The following is a 22,278-nucleotide window of genomic DNA, read 5'->3' as shown; positions in this document are numbered from 1 at the left end:
ATCCGAGTTCCATTTAACCCCGTCACACCAGGCTTTTGACATAACCCCAAAAAACGGTGTTTAACTTATATATTGTAAAGTAAACTATTCAGACCGACTTCAAAGTTCTGGTATATGCGAAATAGGCGTGGTTGTGAACCGATTTGGACTATTTTCACAACATATTATTGGAAAGCTAGGAAGATATTATGAACCGAATTTCATTGAAATTGGTCGAGTAGTTTCGGATAAATGGTTTTTTACCCATAAGTGGGCGGAACCACCCCCATTTAAAATTTTGTATACCATTTTGAGTGCAGCACTTCTGTACCATCTTTATAATGAAATTTAAGGCTTCTGGGTTTCCTTACTGAATTAAAGCATTTTTAGTAGTTTTCAATATAACTTTTGTATGGGAGGTGGACGTGGTTATAATCCGATTTCCTCCATTTTTGGACTGTATAAGGTAGTATCTAAAATAAAAGACTCTAGAAAATTTCCTTGACATAGCTTTAGTATTTATCAAAAATTTTAGTAGGGCGGGCGGGGCCACGCTCACTTCCCCAAAAAAATTACATACACATACGCCCCTTCATAGTGCTATTCTTCATACCAAATTTTACTTCAAAGTTTAATTTATGGCTTAGTATATATTTTCTCTTTATATTTTTTCGGTTATTGCCATTTTGTGGGCGTGGCAGTGGTCCCATTACGGCCATCTTCGAACTTAACCTTCTTATGGTGCCAAGGAATACGTCTTCCAAGTTTCATCAAGATATCGCAGTTTTTACTCAAGTTACAGCTTGCACGGACGGACGGACAGATAGACATCCGGATTTGAACTTTACGCGTTATCCTGATCATTTTGATATATATAACCCTATATATCTAACTCGTTTAGTTTTAGGACTTAGAACCAACCGTTATGTGAACAAAACTATAATAATCTCTTTAGCAACTTTGTTGCGAGAGCATAAGAATTAAGAGGAAACATCAGCTAAAATGAAAAGCCCACTTCCTTTTTTATTAATCTTTTTATTTTTATTAATTCAAATCACGTCTGTGTTTTTATATTTTTAGATGCATGCGTATTTTAAGTATTTGTGACGTCAACTGTTAATTTTAGCAGCTTCAAACAGTATTTCAATCGTCCTTGAAAGTGAACTTGCTGAATTTCTCCTCAATATCGTTGACGCGACAGCGTACTTCAGGTGTTGGATCCTTTTGGAAATTCGCCAAATTCTCTTCGAAAGCGCTCTTCACCAGCGTTAGATTCTTCTTGTCTTTGGCATCTGTTAAGCGTTTAATGAGCACTAATACAATATTGAGAGATTCCTTCTTGAGGCCGGTGTGTGGCAGACCTAAAAATAAAGATATAACATTATAATTTTAATATTTCTTCACTTTGTTATACGCACCCGATGCATAAATCACCGCCGATAGCACTTGATTGCAGATTTTCTCCACAATCATATCACGCGCCTCACAATTGTCCACCTTCACCTTCTTCTCTTGATTGCCCTCCAGCGCGGGCGGTGCACTATCGCTCGCAAACACGCACAAACGCTCCACAAACTTGCTTAGCGCGCCCAATAAGCTCACCTGAACGGGACGTGTGCTGCTGCGCAGACACAACAAGCAGCGCTCGACGAACTGCAACTGATATTTATACTGCGTTTCGACGCCATGCTTGGGCCATGACTTGCCCAAAGTCTCGCAGACAGTCTCCTTGAGTTTATTGAAAATGGTGGCGCGTTTATTGCGCTCATCGGCGGTGAGTGTCTTCTCGCCAACCCCTTCACTCTCCTCCTTACGCAACTCCTTCTCCTCCAGCAAGTACCAGATCAGATTGTAAACCTCCTCGAAACGATCCACCTCCAGCTCTTCCAGTATATCGCCCAACGCTTGCAGCGCCAACGTGCGATATTGCGGCTCCTCTTTGCGGCATTCACGCATCGCAGCATCCACTATGCGTGCGTTAATCTCATGATGACGATCGAGTCCCTTGCACAAAGCGGCCAACGCTTGTAACAGCCGCTCCTTACCCTTGAATGTGCGGCCTTGCAACTCGCCGAGCAGCAGATTGATTAAACGCAGGCGCTGCTCCGCCTCTATGGTGCCGCTGAGACGCATAGCAATCGTGTGTATGGCATTGCCGGCTTGTGTCTTACGCAGCCAGCTGGCCTCATCCAGCGATTTCTCCAGCTTCGGTATGATCACATGCAAATTCATACGTATGCCGGCATCGCCGGGACTAATCTCATTCCACAACTCCTTCCACAGCTCAATATTCGATTTGTTTTCATCGTTGGGTTCCTCGTGCTTAGCGAAGAACGCCAGCGGCAAGACATCGTCTAGGTAGTCCTTGAGCAAATCATTGTGGCGCTTATTAATCGCTTGTATGGCGAGTGGCACCGAACGATTGCCGGAATTCTCCATGTAGAGTTCATCGAGCTTGACGAAGAGATTCTTAATTGACTTCTCCTATATATGTATAAGTAAAACAGTTAGTTTGTATAATAAAAATATAACATTATTTTTTTAAGTCTAAATCACCTTTGCTATGCCCACCAAATGGCCCACCGCATTCGCGTAGTATTTGCGCACGGTTGCATTGTGATCTTTCAGGCCCACAAAGCATGCAGCGAGATATTTTCCGACAAGCGGCGACATTTCTTTGCCAACACGTATGCTTATCTGCAATTTTTCGTAAATTCAATAAAATATAAATAAAAAAATATTAAAAAAATATACAATAAATCAAATTCGAAACCCACCAAACAAACGAAATGCGCGCAAGCAATCTTCGTGCCTAAAATAATATTCGTTTTGATCAACTCCAAAACACTGGGGGTCATCTCTTCAAGCACTTTGTAATCTATATAACGCATGCACTGCAGTGGGAGAGAGAAAGGGAGAGAGAGAGATAATAAACATTATGAAAACATTTATTACATTACACAAAAGCTCAAGGTCACCTTCGATATCGATTCCATGGTGTGATGCGATTTAGCGGCCTCAGCGCGCACTGTGTCCACAGCTTCTTGTGCCTCATTATCGGCACCCAGGCGTGTTGATAAATATGATAACTTCGAGTTTTCCACCTCACCGGTGGCCTTCAGTAGACACGGTATCAACATGGGTAAATGTGGCGCAATTAATGAACCCGATGAGTCGATCATTTCCGAAATTGTACGAATACTGATTTTACGTATATCGGCGACGGTATGTGTAACGCCAGTCTGTAGTAGTAGCGGTAAAATGGAAGAGGCCACAGCCAGACCGGATTTGCCGTGATTGGATGAGGCGGCTGAGACGCAGAGCTGAAGTAGAAGGTGAAAATACGTGAAATAAATTTTTGAAATTAAAAATATAATATACAAAAAAATGTTCAAAAAATATTTTAATTAAAAATTATAAAAAAAAAATAAAATAAAAATGAATTAAAAAAGAAAAAAAATTAAATAATTAAAAAAAATTTAAACTAAACAAATTAAAAGAAATATTTTTAAAACATATACAAATATAAAATAATAATAATAAGTTAAACTATTTTTTTTTTTGTAAAAAAATTTACTTAAACTAAAATTTTAAATTTTAAATTAAAGAAAATAAAATAAAAATTAAAATAATTATATAAAATAAAAAATACAGTTTCTACAAAAAAATTAAAACAAAATAAAAATATAAATAAATTATGAAAAAAATAAAGTAAAAAATTTAAATGAAAAATCGAAAAAAGTAAAAATTAAAATAAATAAAAAAAAATAGTTTTTGAATAAAAAATATAATAAATTTTTATTAAAAAATACATTCATTCAAGAGATAAAAATTTAAAGAATTTCAAGTAGAAAACTTCCAACTCACTTTGCTCAAAAACATAACGGATCCTTGTGCTGCCAAACGCGTGCCCTCATGTATGTCGTCCATGACGCGAAACAGTTGAGCCCACAACTCCTGCAGTTCCGGTTCGGGTATTTCATCTGGCAAGTACAAGGTGAAATTATTATTAAATAATATATACTCGAACTTCGAGCGGAACCCAATTTTAAACGCTCTCGCATATTTCGGAAGATAGATGAGAGAAAAATATGGAGGGTATGATAAATTTATAATGATGTAAAATACCGAAATATACGAAATAAGGTCAACCGGAAATATAGAGATAATTATTTTTGTTAAAAGGGAACTAGGCGAAGATATGGTATGAATAACATACTCACTAAATTCTACTGTAGAACCTCAAATATAATCCGATAATATATAAACTTTATGATGAATGGTAAACCGGAAGTATCGTGATCCTTATATTCCTTATATGGTGGCTAGGTGTAGAAAAACACCGATTTCATTCATTTTTGATATCAAATCCCGTTACTATATACAGATAGTATATAGGGGGAAAGAGAAATATATATTACGGTTATCCCCATTTTTTAAATCTTATATCAAGCATACCAAACTAACATGGGATACTCATTTTTTATGAATATCTTTCTGAATAATTTAATTAACCACTAAAAAGGCGAAATTTAATTATATGACAAGTGAGCGTGTCTGTGAAACTTACCCACTTCCATAGCTGTGCCGCCAGCACTTTTATTCTGCTCATTTTCAGCCTTACTCTGACGAATGGCATCCAATTTCCTTTCATCACTGCGCAAGCGCAAACCATTCGGACGTTTGAGCAAATCACGCACCGCCAAACAACAAGCGATGCGCACACGCCACTCGGTGAAGGTTAAATTGTCCAATATTTCTCTCAAAATCTCCCAATAATACTTCTCCACAGACTCCTTCGGATCACTGACAACCGAATCCCAAATGGAAATCATTGAATTTTGTATTTTCGGTGTTGGATCGTATTTGTAGCGATACAGGCGCGGTATGATTTTGCCGAGATAGGGTTGCATTTTGGCTTTCGAATCAGCGCTAATAGATTTCAAACCGAAAGCAGCACCCAATTTACTGGTCCAAGCGGCATTGTGATTGGCTAATTGCATGAATTGATAGACCATTTCGGGTTGATTGAGATCGGAAGCGAGCGAACAGAGTTCCTTGTAGGTAGTTATGTTGCCGCTGTGAGGTTAAAGTATTTATTTGTGAATTAGTTAGAGAATTCTTTGTTAAAATATGTCTTACCCAGTTGGTGTTTTGCCGAGCATGCCTTCGGCAAAGAGCTCGGTATCTTCGCTGACTTTATTCACTTGTCGCTTACCGCCGATCAGTTGATTCAAGAGCGAATTGGCTAAATCATTTTGACTATTGCTATCAGAAAGTGAGTACACAAGTCCTAAACCACGTGAGGCGACGTCTTGCACAAATTCTATAACGGACAAAATAATTAAATATCAGATGTCAAACTGAGGTTTATAGGTTATGAGAACCTACCGCTGTCATCGGAGAGTAGTTCAGTGAATGCAAATTGCAAGATTTCTTTATTTTTGAGCACAGCAGGCCGATGACTGCAGTTTTTAATCAAAGCCAATAGCCAAACAGAGGAGGCCTGTGTAGGAAAAATTAAAATAATTAAATTATACAAGAAAAGTAAAAATTAGCTGAAAAAATTAAAATAACAACCGCTTTATAATTGACAAATATTAAAAAAATTAAATAAAATAATTAAATTATACAAGAAAAGTAAAAATTAGCTGAAAAAATTAAAATAACAACCGCTTTATAATTGACAAAAGCTTTCTCTATCAAAGCATAATAATAAAAATTTTCACCACGAGTGGTGAATAAATTATGTATTGCGTAAAGAGCAGTCTTACAGAATAGGTATTACAACGGAAAAACCGCAATTTAAAAGTTTTCACCACGTGTGGTGAGTTAAACTTTTTATGCAGAATGGTTCGTACTTTAAAATTAATTCAGGACAATCGGATAAAAATGGTGAAAGGTGAAAAATTCAATAAAATTTGTCAATACAGAAATTAACCACGAGTGGTGAATATATTTTTTTCGGTTTTTTGCCTTTTATAACGTTAGCTTTTCTCTATAAGAACACAACAACATCAACAACCAAAAATTATACTTTAAAAGCTTAACTTACCTGTCTCGAATGCACATTCGGCTCTGGCACCAAACGCACCAACGACATCATAAATTTCTCAAACATTTCATCATTACAATACGGATTACTCTTATGCTTGTTAGCAAACTCATCGCTAGCATTTATATCATAACCATTTAGAGTGGCCACCATAGCTTCCGAAATGGCTATATTCAAAGCAACATCCTTTTGTGTCTTAATAATCGCCAAAAATTTATCCAAATTACGTTGTGTAAAGAATTCACCATCACCAATGGCCAAATAGCCGAGACAACGTGCGGCATCTTCACGTACGCGTGCGCGCACCGAAACATTGCGCAATAAAGTGTAAATATCATGATAAATGAGTAGTTTCGTTGAAGCTTTAGCCGCTGTTGAATGGTAAAATTAGAAAAAAAAATATTTTTTCAGCAAAATGAGCATAGGTGTGTCTTAACTTACTCTCATATTCAATATTATCGTCATCGTCATTTTTATCGCCCGCCACGGGCACTAGTATCTCCACTTCAACATTCGGTATGATGGCCATTTTGCCGATCATCGAAATACACTTGACGGCGGCAGCAACTAGCAGCCACTGTGATTCGTGCATCATTTTAACTGTGAAAAAAATTATATGGAGTTAATTTTTATTATATAGCATATTTTTTTAAATTGTTTTAAATTTTCTTTTAATATTAAAAAAAAAATGAATATTATTTTAATTACTTTAAAAAATTTTTTTTTTAGTTTTCAGGTCATTTTTCTTTAATTTTTTTATTCATTATATAATTTTTTTTAAGTTATTTTTTTTTATTTTTTTAGGAAATATTTTTTTAATATTTTTCTATTATATTTTTTATTTTAATAAATATTTTTTTTATTATTATTAAAATATTGATTGTTAAATTTTTTATAATAATTTTCTTTCATATTTTTTTAATACTTTTTACTTTTCAATACTTTTTTTTATAATATCTTTATTCTTTTTCCTGTTTTTATTTTTTTATTATTTTTTTGTAAAAATTTTATTTCAATATTTGCTTTATAATTTTTTTATATTATTTCATTTTGATATTTTTTTATGTTTTTTTTTAATATTTTCTTTTAAATTTTTTCTAATACTTTTTATAATTTTTTTCTCTCTCATTACTTACCTATAACTTTCACAGTATTAACGAAAACGTCCCACTCGTTCAATTGCTTAGCTGTTGTGCCCTTCAACAATGAGATTTTACGGCTGAAGGCGTGTCCTAAAACCAGCATCCAACCATGTTTGTTCTCGAGAGACTTCTGTGGAAGCTCTCTGAGACATTCACTGATCTGTAAAGCAACACTATTTGTTTAAAATATTTTTACAAATATTTCGGTCTTCAGTTACTTGTGAGTCAAACTCCTTATCCTTGCAGCCATGCGCCAAGAGTATGCCATAGACCTGAGCCACATGAGCGCGCATTGTCTCCGAAACATCTTTCAAGGAATTCGATAATGGTGTTAGCAGATGCATGTGCGATGCGGTCAGCAACTCAGGTGCAACATTGAGTAAATCGTATAGACAGAGCAAATTCACCTCGGCTGTAAAAGTATGAATTAATAAAAATAATATTTACACATACTTGTCGCTTGCTACTCACTTCGTTTGGCCTCAACATAACGCTTAACAAACTGCACATATTGGTGCAGCTCATTCTGTTCGCTCTCTTCATAGTTCTCTGCTATATAAGCCTTTAATTTGGCTGCCGCCTTCTCATCGCCTGGTGCGGCACGTGCACCAGCCGAGTACCAAAGACAAATGCGCAAGTAATCTAATATCTATATAAAAACAAATGTAAAAAATGACTTCAAGCAAAAACAAAAAATTTACCTCCTCGTAGACAGTTTGACTGAAAGCCAGCTTGACATTGCTAATAGACTCGCAACCATAGTTCTTCAACAAACGTCTCTCGGCCATTTGGCTAACATGTTGCATGATGCTTTTAAAGCTCGGCAACACAATCGGACGGCGTTCAGTTGATAATTGATTGAAAGTATCCTTTGGTTGTTCCACATATTCCACAGAGTAGATTAGATTGTAGTCCACATGATCCTTCTTCGAAACGCCATACAGATAAGTGGTGACGGTGTCATGCAAGTGATTACTAACAAGAAAAATATATATCATATAACAAACAATAAAAAGTGCTTAGCTTACCGCTCGCCTGCGATGAGCAGCAATAGTACACGCGCTGGCGCATAATATTCAGGATAGCAAGTGGTGAGAAATACGCTTGTGGCATTCTGCACGATCTGCTGCTTTGATTCCACATTATCCGAAAGCATGGCCAATAGCAAATGTTGTTGGCCACTTAACTGCACATTCTCCTCGAGCGTTTCCTCCTCCTGTTCGGTCGTCTTCTGTGACTTCCAAGCAAATGACGGCGCCATGGCGACCAATGCATCACGTATGGATGATTGTATATCTGGTGTTGCATTGGCCAAATGATTGAAAAATGCCAAAACCACTTTTAAATCCTGATTTATCACCTCCGGACAGGTGCGTGCCAATTGTGCGAGCGCCGAGAGTGCAGCGTTTTGCACATCATGCGGTTCGTTCGATTCACGACCACTGACTTTAATTAAACCAGTAAGTAATACTTTCGCCACTTTGGAGACAATAGCAATTGGACCACTGAAAAAAATAAAAAATATATATAAATTGTTGTATACATCCAGCAACCATTATAAACACTAACTCTTTAATAAGATTCTCAGCGAATTGCAGTGCCAACACTTTGCATTTCTGATTTGTATTCTCGCCGAAGAGTCCCTCGAATATGACTTGTATGCCTTTGGGCGTATTGATGCCCTTACCACGACATCTAATCAAGTATTGTAGTAGTTTTTGTCGCACGCGTGCACAGCATGGCGCTGTCTTGCGTTCAGCATCTTGACTGTTGTTGCCACAGAAGAGCGTATATAGTGGCGCGGTCACATGTGGATCGGCGAAATCAATTGCTGTGCACACTTTGCTCAGCTCGGCAATAGCTGGTGTTGCCACGCTGAAACGTGTATCTGAGGAGGCCAAAACCAATAAGATAAACGATTCGACGTCCTTAAAGAGACCAGCGCAAATCAAGCGTACTATGCCTTTCTTAATCTAGAGCGGTAATTAAAAATAATAAAAGAATTATAATACAGTTATTTAACATATATATATTTTTGTTTCAAACCTTCTCCAACTCTTCAGCCTTCCAATTGCAAACAGCAGCGCGTTTAAATGAATAAAAACTCATGCCAGGTGGTAGCACATCTTGCTCTTGTGTGACGCCATAGGGTAGCAGAAGAACGTCTTGCAATAATTGTAGAAAATTCTTGCGTACTGTGGGCTTGTCGTCCAACTTCAAAACTTCATTCACGCGTGCTGGATCATCTGGTAATTTGATATCACCCAAAATCGGTAGTACGAGCATGAAGAGTCTATGTGAAAGCAAACAAATTTTAAAGTAATAAATAGTAATGAAAATGCCAGACAGTTATTAATTATTGAATTTAAAATCATCTCCATAATTTTTTAATTAAAATTCAATCCAATTAGCTCAAAGTTAGTCTAAACTTATTCATAACCAAACAGATACTAACTTATCACGATAATTTTCCAGCTTTTCTTCACACACTAGCACTTTAGGCACCAAAGCGCTCTGTTGTTCAATGCTTAGACGCGGAAACCCCATTGTTATGAAAATAATAGCAAAATTAAGCAAAAATGGTGAATTGCCAGCATTGGAGTATTGATCTAAAAGCGCTTCCACTGGTATTTGCACCAATGGACGTGAAGTAACGCGTCGCTTAATATGAGTCAGCACTTCAACGACCTACGATATCCCAAGAAAGTCCAATTAGGCAAGCTTTTAAAGTAAATTCAGTGTTTATTGTACAGACCTTTGTGCGCACTGCATCATGCGGTGAGGAGATCTTCAATATGACCGGTGTCAAAAAGCGACCCACAATTGCCTCCAACTTTTCATCACTGTCGGCACAACCCAAACGCAGTAACACACGCTCCAACAATTCTACAAAGCAGACAAGTAAAATATATAATTAGTCATGGTGTACACGCTCCAACAATTTGCTAATTTTTATATAATTTAAAATTAATTATAATGCGATTTTTTACCAATTTCTTCAGCTGGTGTTGATGACATTTTTTTTGTTTTATGCTTTCTTCTAACTGTTCGCTGTCAAATATTCTTCAGTTTACGTTTTTTTTGTTGTGATCACAAATGAACATATGATGTTTCTTATTGGAACATTTGCGAAAACTTCTTTTTGCTGTTAGAGCATTCACAATAGATAATCACAATAGATTAGTTAATAATAATATTTAGGAAATGTTCTCATTGCAAATATTTGTTTGAAATTACAACAAATATATTGTAAAATTTGTTTTACAATTGTGGATAACAAATAAGATATTTTTGACACTTCTTTTTCATTTTACCATAACAAAATATACTCCGAACATATTTTATTGGTAATAAAGTTAATAAAAAAATAAAATATTACGATGTTATAGAGTCTGATACATGAAATCGAGATATTTCATTAAAATTTCATATTTCAATATTTTTATAAGCAATTAATGAAAGCTCTAACTAGTTACCATATGACGGATCAGCTGTTGAAGCACCTTACCCAGGCTCAGAATTATGTGTTCAGTAACGATGTATCTCTGAATAAATTAACCTATTAAATTAAAATTTAATATGAATAAATAATAAATAAAATTTAATAATCCATTTTACGACCATATGCCATTACAGCTGTCTGCCTGTAGTCATAAACGACGTGTTCATGAGCGCATTTGCCTTGAGCGCGTAGCGTGCAGTGCATATTCTCTATTGCGGTAAATTGCAAATAAAGTTTTATCGATATTCCAACAATAATCAACAATCATACGCAATGGCAGACTCGCTATAAGACAACAACAGCAACAAAAGAATAGTCTGCGCTTCCCCGGAAAGACGCACCCCTTTAAATGCTGTGCTCGCTTTTAAAAATAGAAAATTCGGCTGTGTGACTTTGTGCGCGTGTGTGGTGACTATATGTAAATGTGTTTGTAAGTTAAACAGGATTCGTCAAGGAGAAGTTGCAAGTAAATAAACGAAAATGCAGTATGTGATTTATGTGTGAAGATTATTTATTTATTGAAAATATAATGGAGTGAATGAGATGTTAAATTGAAAAAGAAAACAACAATTAAATTAAAAAAATAGGGAAAAACTTAATAATTAGTATTGAATTAAGAAATACGAAAAATAAGAATAAATACAAAAAATAGAGTTTTACTATAAATGTTATACAAAATATAAATACATATTATCTGAAATAATTGATACAAAATTTAATAATATAAATAAAATAAAATAATTTTGATGAAAAAGTAAAATAATACAAATTAATTAGAATTTTACTCAATTTAAACTTACTTTAAAATAAAAATTACAAAAATAAACGTTATTAAAATATATAAATGATATCTTTAATATTAAAATGTATTAAGAAAAGTTAACAAAAATTATGTTTTTTATTAATTATTTCTTGTTATTATTAAGTAGAGTTTTCTACAAATATTATACAAAAATAAATTCATAATATTTGGCATTAATAATATAAATATGTACTAAAAAACATTTTAGTTAAAAAGTGAAATATTAAAAATTAATTAATAAAATTAACAATAATTATAAACGAGTAAGAAACGGCTAAGTTCGGGTGCAACCGAACATTTTATACTCTCGCAATTTATTGACGTAATTTTATAAAGATAACACAATTCGACCCATATATTCGTCGAATAATATTCAATAGAATAACGAAAATTATCATAATAAGGAAATGGGGACTGAGGTAATTCCTGAATCGATTTCATTCCTTTTCATCACCAAGATACAATATATCGAAGACTATACGCTCACTTAATTTTATATTACTTATAATCTATCATCTGAAGGAAGTTATGACCCGATTTTAACCATTTTTGGTACATAGACAAACTGTTATAAGAAAAAAATTCTGATGAAATCAAATGCATTAAAATATCTGAGAAATTTACCTATATTTCCGGTGAAAAATTACCCTTAGGCACTGAGTTCTTCATGATCGATATCAGGGCCCTTGAAAAGTCATGGTCCGATTTTGACAATTTTTCCACAAGTGATGCCACGGATCATATACAGTATTTGTGTAAAGTTTTATTTCGCTATCTTCATTTCTTCCTAATGTATATACGTATTATAAAGTAAACGAATCAGAAGGATTCAAAATTGAGTTATATGGGAAGTAGACGTACTTGTAAACCAATATCGCCCATAATCCACCCGTGTCATCAGGGCGGCAATAAAGTGTTATATACCGAATTTCATTGAAATCGGTCGAGTAATTCTTGAGATATGGTTTTTGACCCATAAGTGGGCGACGCCACGCCCATTTTCCATTTTGTAAAAAAATCTCAGTGCAGCTTCCTTCTGCCATTTCTTATGTAAAATTTGGTGTTTCTGACGTTTCTCGTTAGTGAGTTAACCCACTTTTAGTCATTTTCAACCTAACCTTTGTATGGGAGGTGGGCGTGGTTATTATCCGATTTCATTAATTTTTGGACTGTATAAGGGAACGGCTAAAAGAAACGACTGGTTTGGTTTATATAGCTTTATTGGTTTGCAATATATATACAAAAAACCTATTTGGGGGCAGTGTCACGCCCACTTTTCCACATCATTACATCCAAATGTGCCCCTGCCTAATGCGATCCTATGTTCCAAATTTTATTTTCATAACTTTATTTATGGCTTAGTTATGACACTGTATAGGTTTTCTGTTTTCGCCATTTTGTGGGCGTGGCAGTGGACCGAAAGCAACCTCCTCAGGGTGCCAAGGAAAATGTGTTCCAAGTTTCATTAAGCTTTCTTAATTTTTACTCAAGTTATCGCTTGCACGGACAGACGGACAGACGGACAGACGGACGGACAGACATCAGGATTTCAACTCCACTCGTGACACATACAACCGTTATGTGAACAAAACAAAAAAAACTGTGCAACAGGTTGCGAGAGTATAAACATATATTTTTTATAGAAATAGAATGCTATCTACAGATGAACTTCCCTAACTCGAATCACCATTATCCACAAAAAACTTCATCTTAGAGAGACTCCGAGTTATGGAAGTCTGAGTTAATGAAAAAAATAATAATAATTTTATTTTGTATAAAAAATAAATAACTTTTATAAAAAATATAAATAAAATATTATTTGGCTTATAATAAAAAATATAATTATGACAAATATAAAAATTAATTTGAACAAGTATAATAAATAATATAAAGCATAACTAATTTAAAAAAAGAAAATATAAAAAATAAAACATAATTAATTTCAATTTGCAAAAATATTTAAAAATTAAAGAAGTTTTTAAAAAGTTTGCAAGTATAATTAAAAATATAAATTATATCTAATTCCAAGAAAAAAAAATATATTTAAATTAAAAATAAAACCCTATATTTTTTTTGAAAACTTAACCTAAATTATCTTAAATAAAAACTGTATTAAGTTAGTTACTAAAAATAAAGCTAACCTCGCTTTTTCATACACTCCAAACTATTATTAAACAAAATTGCAGAATTGGACCTTGATGCACGCATGCCTACAAACATATCAATATGTACAAACTACATAGAACAATTAAAAAAAGGACTGTTCACACACACACACACACACAGCGGCGACAGCGAAAAGGAAAGCAACAGCATAAGTACTATAACGTTTGTATAAGTAGGAATATATAAATATGTACATAGTGTTGTACTATTATATATACTTGTATCTGCAACTTTTCGTACGCAATGCAACGTTTTTTGACGCGACGTACACACACTCACACTCACACTCACCATCCCATATTTGTATTTATATGTATATGTATATAATCAGTGGTCTTCACTTTTCGCGCTATCAGCGCTTTTTTCCAAACCGTTTCAGTTTGTGCAGAACCGTTTGGCGCTCACCAGCAGCGACCTTTGAGCTGCGACGCCAACAATTGCTCGGGTCGTGCGCTGCTGGCTGAACTCAACGAAAGTTGGGCTGTTGCCTAGTTGCTTTCAACTGCACGAAATTCCAGCATGCGCTCCCGCCACCCCTCTCTCTTGAAACACGCTTTTCTTATCACGCAGGGCGCGTACTTGTTGTCTGCAACTTTTTATGCGTCATTTTAAGCTCAGCGTGTGTGTCTCCTTCTCAAATTCGCCGCATTCGCTCTGCGCTCAGTTTAGCGCTGCCAACAATCCACTGGCCTTGTTGAGCTCGGCTCGTCACCTAACCTAGCCCTGAGAATGTAGTCCATAGGGTTTCTTTTTTTTTGTGTAGTACTTGCCTGTACTTTACTTGGTAGCGTAAAGGCGAAACGAACCGTTCCACGGCGATACGAGTATAAGCGTTGTACATGTAAGTATTGTTGCATATATACATATGTATATATGTATTTTATATATAACATTTTGGTTTTTTTTTTATATTGACAGCATTGCAGTGTTTGCTTGTACACTTGTTGTGCGATTCGGCCCACCTCTGCAGCAATCCAGCCTGCGGCAAAGGCGACCTGTGTGCATACAACGTATAAAAATACATATATATATATATATATATATATATGTACATATGTGTGTGTTTTTAAATCTGCCTTGACTCGTGCTTGTGCTCGTTATTTGTGTAGCTTACATATATTTTTTTCATGCTTGTACGTAGCCTTCATGGCCTTTTACGTCTGCCGCTGCTGACGTACCCCTCGCGCTGCTGCTGCGGCAAAGCTTACTTGTTGCTTTTTGTTACACTTTGTGGTCTTGCAAGCATTATTATAGCTGCTCGCTGGGGTTTAAGCGCACAAATAACGGTGCAAACATATTTACAGTTACATGCATACATTTATAAATATATAATGTATATTTTCCAGCTTAGCCTTCCAAAAGTCGTTCTGTTTCTATAAATGTATTCAAGGCAACACACACAAACATGTCCGCACCAAGCCAAGCCACTCCTAATTTTAAGTATATTGTTGAAATGTTTTTCTAAAAGGATTTTTCATTCTATAAGAAATTGTAATAATATAAATAAAGTATTATGTGCGCACAAAAGTAAAAACAACAAAAACACAACAACAACTGTTTAACAATAAAGGATTATTATGTAAGCTGCAGTTGTATGCATTTGTTATGCATAGTTTTGCGTGTTTTATGGCCATCAACGGCCCGCTGTTAAGGCGCCCATGCAATCGTGTCGTTGGGGCGTATGAGTAACATTTTGACATTTCATTACAATATTTGCCGCATGCGAAATTTGTGTTTGTAATGTAATGCACTGCAAATAAACCAGCAAAAAGCATGTAAACAGTGCAAATTTAGTGGTGAATACATTTAGTCTATAAACATTTGTAAATGAAAGTGTATAAATAATGGTAGAAATTGACTTGCTTCAAACGTTAGGGTGGTTATCAATTTGAGAATTATGAAAAATATTAATTTTTTTTAAATAAGTTGTTTTTTTTAATTAAAAAAATAATTGCAATTATTTAAAATATTTTGATTTTTTTTTTTATAATAAATTAACAATTATAATAAAACAAATTACTTTTTTTTTAATAATATTGCTTATTTTTCTTTTTTTAATATCAAATAGAAAAAATCAGGAAAGGGTTAATTTTTTTTAAGTTAAAATTTGTTTTAAGAAATTAAATCTACTTTTTCACTTTTTTAAATACATTTTAATTTAGTTTAATGTTTCTTAATTAATATTTTTAGTTTAAAAATATTATTATTTTTTACAATTAATTAAAAATTTAGATATCTTGATGAAACTTGGTACACTACACTTGGTACATTAGACAGTAGATATTGCAAAACTTTGAACCCTCTACCGCATACAACGCCATATATGGTTTTGGGATTTGTTGCATTTGGCTTTGCACTAGCAAAGTGATGTCGCAGAACAAATGTGTAACGGTAGCTTTCTTTGGACAATTCTTTGTTGATATTTCAGATACTGTTTGATTTTGAGAGGTTTTGCTTGTTGTTTTCGTTTATTTTGTGAAGGTGTCTCACATGAGTAACGCTAAGTGTATTTCGCGGTGTTTTGGACAAAATTTTTATCATAAAAATTAGGACTTTTCTCGGAGAAAAAATTATTATTCGAAGGAAAAACATAGCATTCACACAATAAAAATACAAACCGATTGGAAGGTAAGTACTATAGGCACGCTTTTGTGCAAAATCGGACAAAGCCATATATGGCCTTTCATGCAGTACATACCCGGCCTCCAAGTGCTTCTCATGAAAAGTGGTTTATTGTCTTTGGGTAGAGTAAGACTTAATCGAGTCCCTAACTGTAAGATGCCGACGGAAAAGGAATTGAAAAACTTGGGGATAGGCAACATGGTGAAGAAGGTAACTAAAATCGACGGGGTCAAACTCGGCCTCGTTTCTTGCTTTGACAATAAGGTAGTAAATATTCTTTCAACTTTCGTTGGAAGCCAACCTATATCCACAAAGACACGTTTTAGTAAAAAAGAGAAAAAGTATATTGAAATTTATTCACCACAATACAATAATTATATGGGCTGCGTAGACTTGCTTGATTCACTACTTGGTCTTTATAGAATTCAGTTACGCACTAAGGTTTGGTACAAAAAGATTTTTTTCCACATGATTGATATGTGCCTTGTAAATTCTTGGATCTTGTGGCGCCGTAAGTCAAACTCTTCATCTCCGATAATAAGCAGAATAGGCACCAAAAAGAGTAAGTGTCAAGACTTTCCTTTGAATTCTATACGTACCGACTGTATTGGACACTTTCCGAAATGGATGAAAAATAGACAACTTTGTCAAAATGACTGCTCATTCCGTTCGTATACTTTTTGTGAGAAATGTAATGTATTCTTGTGCTACAATGACAAACGAAACTGTTTCACACGCTTCCACATTGAGTAAAAGTAATACACTCCAAGCTACTTTGTATGCATAGGGAGCCATATATGGCGGCTTTTATTTTCTGGTAAAATATGCATTGTAAAATATTTTTTTCTACAAATATATGTAAAAGGATTCAAAATAAACGTATATTAGTGGAGATTTTTTTTTTTTCATAAAGAAGATGCCCATGCGGTAGAGGGTTAAAAGCCCCGGATAGCGAACATGCGGATTTCAGAACTTGTGGCTAGTTGTTTTTTATTATGCCTCTGCGCCAAAAATGGACAAATCGTTCCAGGAATTCCAGCGTCCATATATACAGTATATATAATCTTCTTCTTGACTGGCGTAGACACCTCTTACGCGTTTATAGCCAAGTCCACAACAGCTCGCAACGCGTCTCTCCTTTTGGCAGTTTGGCGCCAAATGGTAATACCAAGTGAATACAGGTTCTTCTCCACCTGGTACAGCTCATCATTCCATCTTCTGCGGTATTCGCCGTTGCCAATGTTTAAGGGCCCATAAATCTTCCGCAAAACCTTTCTCCCGAAAACTCTTAGTGCTATCGTCCACGCTTCTGCACCATTAAGTAGGACGGGAATGATGAGGGACTTGTAGAGTTTAGTTTTTGTTCGTCGATAGAGGACTTTATTTTTCAATTGCCTACCCAGTCCATAGTAGCACCTGTTGGCAAGAGTGAATTTGCGTTAAATTTCAAGACTGACATTATTATCGGTGTTGTTGCTGGTGCCTAGGAATACGAAACTATCTACAACTTCAAAGTTATGACTGTCAACAGTGACGTGGGAGCGGAGATATTTCGTCTTGTCCTCATTCACCACCAGACCCATTCGCTTCGCTTCCCTATCCAGGCGGTAAAAAGCAGAACTAACGGCGCGGTTGTTGCTTCCGATGATATAAATACACATCGGCAGCTATACACTCTTATAGAATATTGTACCTTCTCTATTTAGCTCTTCAGCTCTTATAATTTTTTTCAGCATCAAGTTAAAGAAGTCGCACGATAGTGAGTCACCTTGTCTGAAACCTCGTTTGGTATCGAGATGATAATCCTCATCATACCAGCTGTTTTTTGACATTTCCGAAAGCCAATAGTTTCGGTTGCAGCTGTACGTAAGGAGCTTAATATGCCGTCCAACAGTTCCCTTATACCGAGATGCTGATGAGTGCTCACAGAGAGCAGGAGTGCAAGTCGAGTAGAAAATCGTTCGGCTGTCGGTTGTGATTTCAGATTCTCGATGTCGAACCTTCCTTGTGTTTGTTGGCGTATGCTACAAGATAGTGGTCCGAGTCGATGTTACGACCACGGAGCGCACGCACATCAAAAACACTGGAGACATGTCGTCCATCTATGACAACATGATCGATCTGGTTGCGAGTGATTCGATCGAGGGACAGCCAAGTAGCTTGATGAATTTTCTTTTGCTGGAATCTAGTACTACTACTAGTATATATAATGATTTTCGTTATTCCAGTAGACTTTACGTGCCGAATTGTGTGTTCTCATAATAAAACTATATACATATATAAACGGGTATAAAATATTCTTGTTTTTACTTAAAATTAACTATTATTTCAACAGTTACCAATTATTGGTAAGTTATGCCATGTGAATAACCGCAAATGATAATCATAATTAATCAACTAGCTATAGGTACTAGCTGCAACTCTTATTCAACTACTATTACTATTCAACTGAAAGCATATACATACCACCAAATATAAATCGAATATAAGTACAAGCTACAAAGAGTTTATAATCTGGAAAACCATTTGCTGATAATTCCAAATGACATCTAGCTCTCTACAGTAGCTACAGCTCTCCAATGGCTCCCAGTGATCTTTTATTGCAATATTAACTTTATTTATTGCTTTGAATTTTTAGACTCTCGCAACAAAGTTGCTAAAGAGAGTATTATAGTTTTGTTCACATAACGGTTGTTTGTATGTCCTAAAACTAAACGAGTGAGATATAGGGTTATATACACCAAAGTGATCAGGGTGGCGAGCAGAGTTGATGTCTGAAAACACACAATTTTAACTGGGCATGGTTCCGCCCACTTATGGGTCAAAAACCATACCTCTGAAACTACTCAACCAATTTCAATGAAATTCCATTCATACTATTTTCCTGACATCCCAATGATATGTTAAGAAAATAGTCCACATCGGTTCACAACCACGCCTATTTCCTATATACATGGACTTTGAAGTCGATCTAATTCGTTTATTTTACAATATATAAAGTAAGCACTAGCGAAGATATCGGAACAGAACTTTACACAAAACTGCAATTTTATATTGTTGCATCACCCTTCTAAAAATCGCCGAATAGTATCATATTCAACGCCCCATATATCGAAAATGAGGACCTCTGAGCTTCCAATAAATTTTTTCTCGAAAATATAAGTAAGTCTGAGTTTTGAAGAAATTGAGAGGGAATATTTTTCTTATAATAAATATATATATATATATTTTTAATGAATGAAATCGGGTCATAACTTCCCCAAGCCCCCATATACCTAATATTAGAGTTTTCAAACTTGCAATGGACTTTATACCATATAAAATATAATATATGCCGAATATGAGAGTAAATTGTATGTTGTGCTAACAAAATTAAATAATCAAATTGCGAGAGTATAAAATGTTCGGTTACGTCCAAACTTAGCCCTTCCTTACTTGTTTAAATTATTGATTGACTGAAGGATACAGTAATTTTTAACAGAGTCATCTCTCTAAATTAGTCTTGACTACTTTATTCTCGGTACTCCGGCTTTTGAAATAGTTAGGGTCTGGGTATTCCAAGCTGCTTGATTGTTGTTAAAGAGGAATGCGCTGCTCCTATTTCTGCTAAATGTTAAGCGCGTTCGATGCGGTTCAAAATTTTAAATGAAACCCCTACCCTCTTTAAAGCAACAAAATGTGCTCAAGGTTTTGCAGCTCGTATTATTTTCTTTTTAATTGTGACTTAGCGTTGCCAACTATCGCAAAAATTATGTAAATTATGCCCAGAGGATTGATGGATGAGACCGATTGTACAACTGGATCCCAGCTGCTCTGACTATAATAAGGTATGCAAATACAGTCTTTTACATACATATGTACATATATGTATATACCCTTTATACACATGTAATTACCATATTATGATGAATACGTTTATTCATTTGCGGCCCGAGTACGTGAAATATGTAAATCCACGTACTTCAAGTGTAAAAGAAACCTCTAGGTCATATTGGGGAGCACTCTTCAACTACAACAACAAAAGCAACACAAATAACAATGATACAAGTAACAACAACAAATACCCGTATATACCGCAAATAATTGCTTTGTTATGTGTACTATGCCGTGGCAGAAGCGGCTTAACTTAAGCTTGAAATGTACAAGTGATTATATAAGAAATGCAAATGCTGTCTAACATACAAAGATGCATAGAAGTATGTATGTATGTAAATATATGGGCAAATTTAGATATGTAGATATGTTTGTATGTATTTAAACCTGGCTTTTGTTGAAATTTGTAGATTCTTGCGGGTCCTTTTATGTATTTAGGTGTCATACAACTATTGTATGTACATAAATATTTACTTATAATACATACATACACATATGTATATATAACTGTATTCTTATGTATTTATGCACTACAAAGCTTAGCCAAATGTACACATGTTCTTCAATCCTTTTTGCTCGTCAGTTGAAGCAACAACAACAACAACACATACACACATACACTTGTTGTAGTTGTGCAATCCGTTGTGTTGTTTGCGGTGGAAGAATGTTAAGAAAATCTACGCTAATTCGCAATGCGCAACTACACATTGTTGTTGTTGGTTGGTTGCTTGGTTGCTTGGTTTGCAAACTGCTACGTAACCTCGACGCAGATGGTGGCAGAGGGGGGGTGCGAGAAAGCAGCAATGTTTGCTAACTGAATGAAGGCAGGAATGAATGAATGCAGCTGCAATGGGCAGCATGTAACAGCAGCATAATGCGGCAAAAACGGTGGCCAACGCAACCTCCAACTCATATACATATGTATGTATGTATGTGTGAATGTGTGTTGGTGCTTGCGGCGACAAGGCGATGATATGATATTGCAATAAAATCCAGCAACAACAACCAAGGTATCAACGTTAGCTAACTAAATGACACATGTAAAATGCAACAACAACAACGTTAGTAACTATGTAGTTATGCATTTCAAGAACGCCTTAAGAGCCCTTCGCATTGGACTAGCTGCGTCATTGCGCGCTGAACTTTTTGCCGCAGCTACAAATAGCGAGCTTTAGCGTTGGCTTTGCCGCCTGTTCCATGCCAAAGGCAGTGCCGTGTTATGTTGCGTTGCGCTTTGTCTTAAGCTTTGCCGCATTGTCAGCCAATGACAACTGCAATGTGTGCAAAGGAAGAAAAGTAAGGAAAACCAGTAGGAAGCGTGCAAAAAAACAGTGAGAAGCAACAGCAATAACAACAAAAACAAAAAAATTCAAAAGAATGTATATTTGCAGTGCCGCATAAACGCTGCATTGCAACAAACGAGCGCCAATCGAACAGACAGCCAAAACAAGTAAACTAGCTGGAAACAAGCGACGCGGCGTCCGACAGACCGCCGAACACGTCAACCGACCAATGTGCCACGCATCGAATGCATTGGCATTGGTCATATTAACTCTTTGCCGCAGCTATTGAACACTCGCATGACGCGGCGGCAAGCCACATTTTACTGCCACTGCTTCTGCAACACTGCGCTGTGATCCCGCTGTCGTTGTAGAAATATTACGTTGGACCGACCGCACAGCAGTTTAGCGCATATAACAGTAATAAACACTATCTTCCCCGTACTACACCACGGGTGGGGCCTAGACTAGTTTTCCGTGTTGCGGCTGTTTATGTTGCCACTACATTGTGGCACAGCGCATGTGTGTTTGTATGTAAAGGAAGAAGTCAAAGTGGGCAATAACAGCAATGCGCCATTTTTCGCATCCAACAGTTGCCGCGTTCTTGCTTCCATGCTCTTCTTACTCGCACTTAGCCGAAATCAACGAAACATTGCGGACAATTATGTGTTGGTTACGAGCGCGCATTGCTGCAGACTAAATGGCGTATAATAAACGTAGACTAACTGGCATTTATGGTAGTTAGTCAGTTTTAACACACATACTCGTAGTTAGAAATGCGTGGCAGTGAGGTTAGGTTGGTAGAGGGTACCAAGTTGTATGCTCGAGCTAACCTGTATCTCTCGAGGAACGAACCC

General features: G+C 35.8%; 1 protein-coding gene across 1 annotated transcript; it reads right to left on the bottom strand.

The window, feature by feature from the left end:
* Nucleotides 1-994: 994 nt before the first annotated feature.
* LOC105210677 (proteasome-associated protein ECM29 homolog) lies at nt 995-10,326 on the bottom strand. Its single transcript, XM_011181769.3, has 21 exons — nt 10,167-10,326; nt 9,932-10,062; nt 9,632-9,864; nt 9,223-9,469; nt 8,746-9,149; nt 8,205-8,681; nt 7,878-8,151; nt 7,648-7,825; nt 7,395-7,588; nt 7,171-7,336; nt 6,476-6,634; nt 6,035-6,405; nt 5,371-5,485; nt 5,122-5,305; nt 4,550-5,058; nt 3,847-3,962; nt 2,958-3,302; nt 2,757-2,873; nt 2,536-2,676; nt 1,398-2,463; nt 995-1,340 (listed from the first exon to the last, which is right to left on the bottom strand). Exons 1-21 carry the CDS (start codon nt 10,192-10,194, stop codon nt 1,123-1,125), a joined length of 5,673 nt encoding a protein of 1,890 aa, XP_011180071.1. The 5' UTR covers nt 10,195-10,326; the 3' UTR covers nt 995-1,122.
* Nucleotides 10,327-22,278: the final 11,952 nt, after the last annotated feature.

Source organism: Zeugodacus cucurbitae, chromosome 6 (genome assembly GCF_028554725.1).
Source record: "Zeugodacus cucurbitae isolate PBARC_wt_2022May chromosome 6, idZeuCucr1.2, whole genome shotgun sequence".
NCBI lineage: Eukaryota > Metazoa > Arthropoda > Insecta > Diptera > Tephritidae > Zeugodacus > Zeugodacus cucurbitae.
The sequence above is the reverse complement of the archived record's forward strand: the minus strand, read 5'-3'. Positions and strand labels throughout refer to the sequence as shown.

What these genes read in the sequence shown, in the direction of transcription:
- LOC105210677 (XM_011181769.3), bottom strand. Translation starts at nt 10,194, where the DNA reads ATGTCATCAACACCAGCTGAAGAAATTG. An exon ending in GTCAAACTGTCTACGAGGAG is followed by an intron (nt 7,826 to 7,877) that starts GTAAATTTTTTG and finishes GTTTTTATATAG; the next exon opens with ATATTAGATTACTTGCGCAT. An exon ending in GGCGGTGATTTATGCATCGG is followed by an intron (nt 1,341 to 1,397) that starts GTGCGTATAACA and finishes CTTTATTTTTAG; the next exon opens with GTCTGCCACACACCGGCCTC.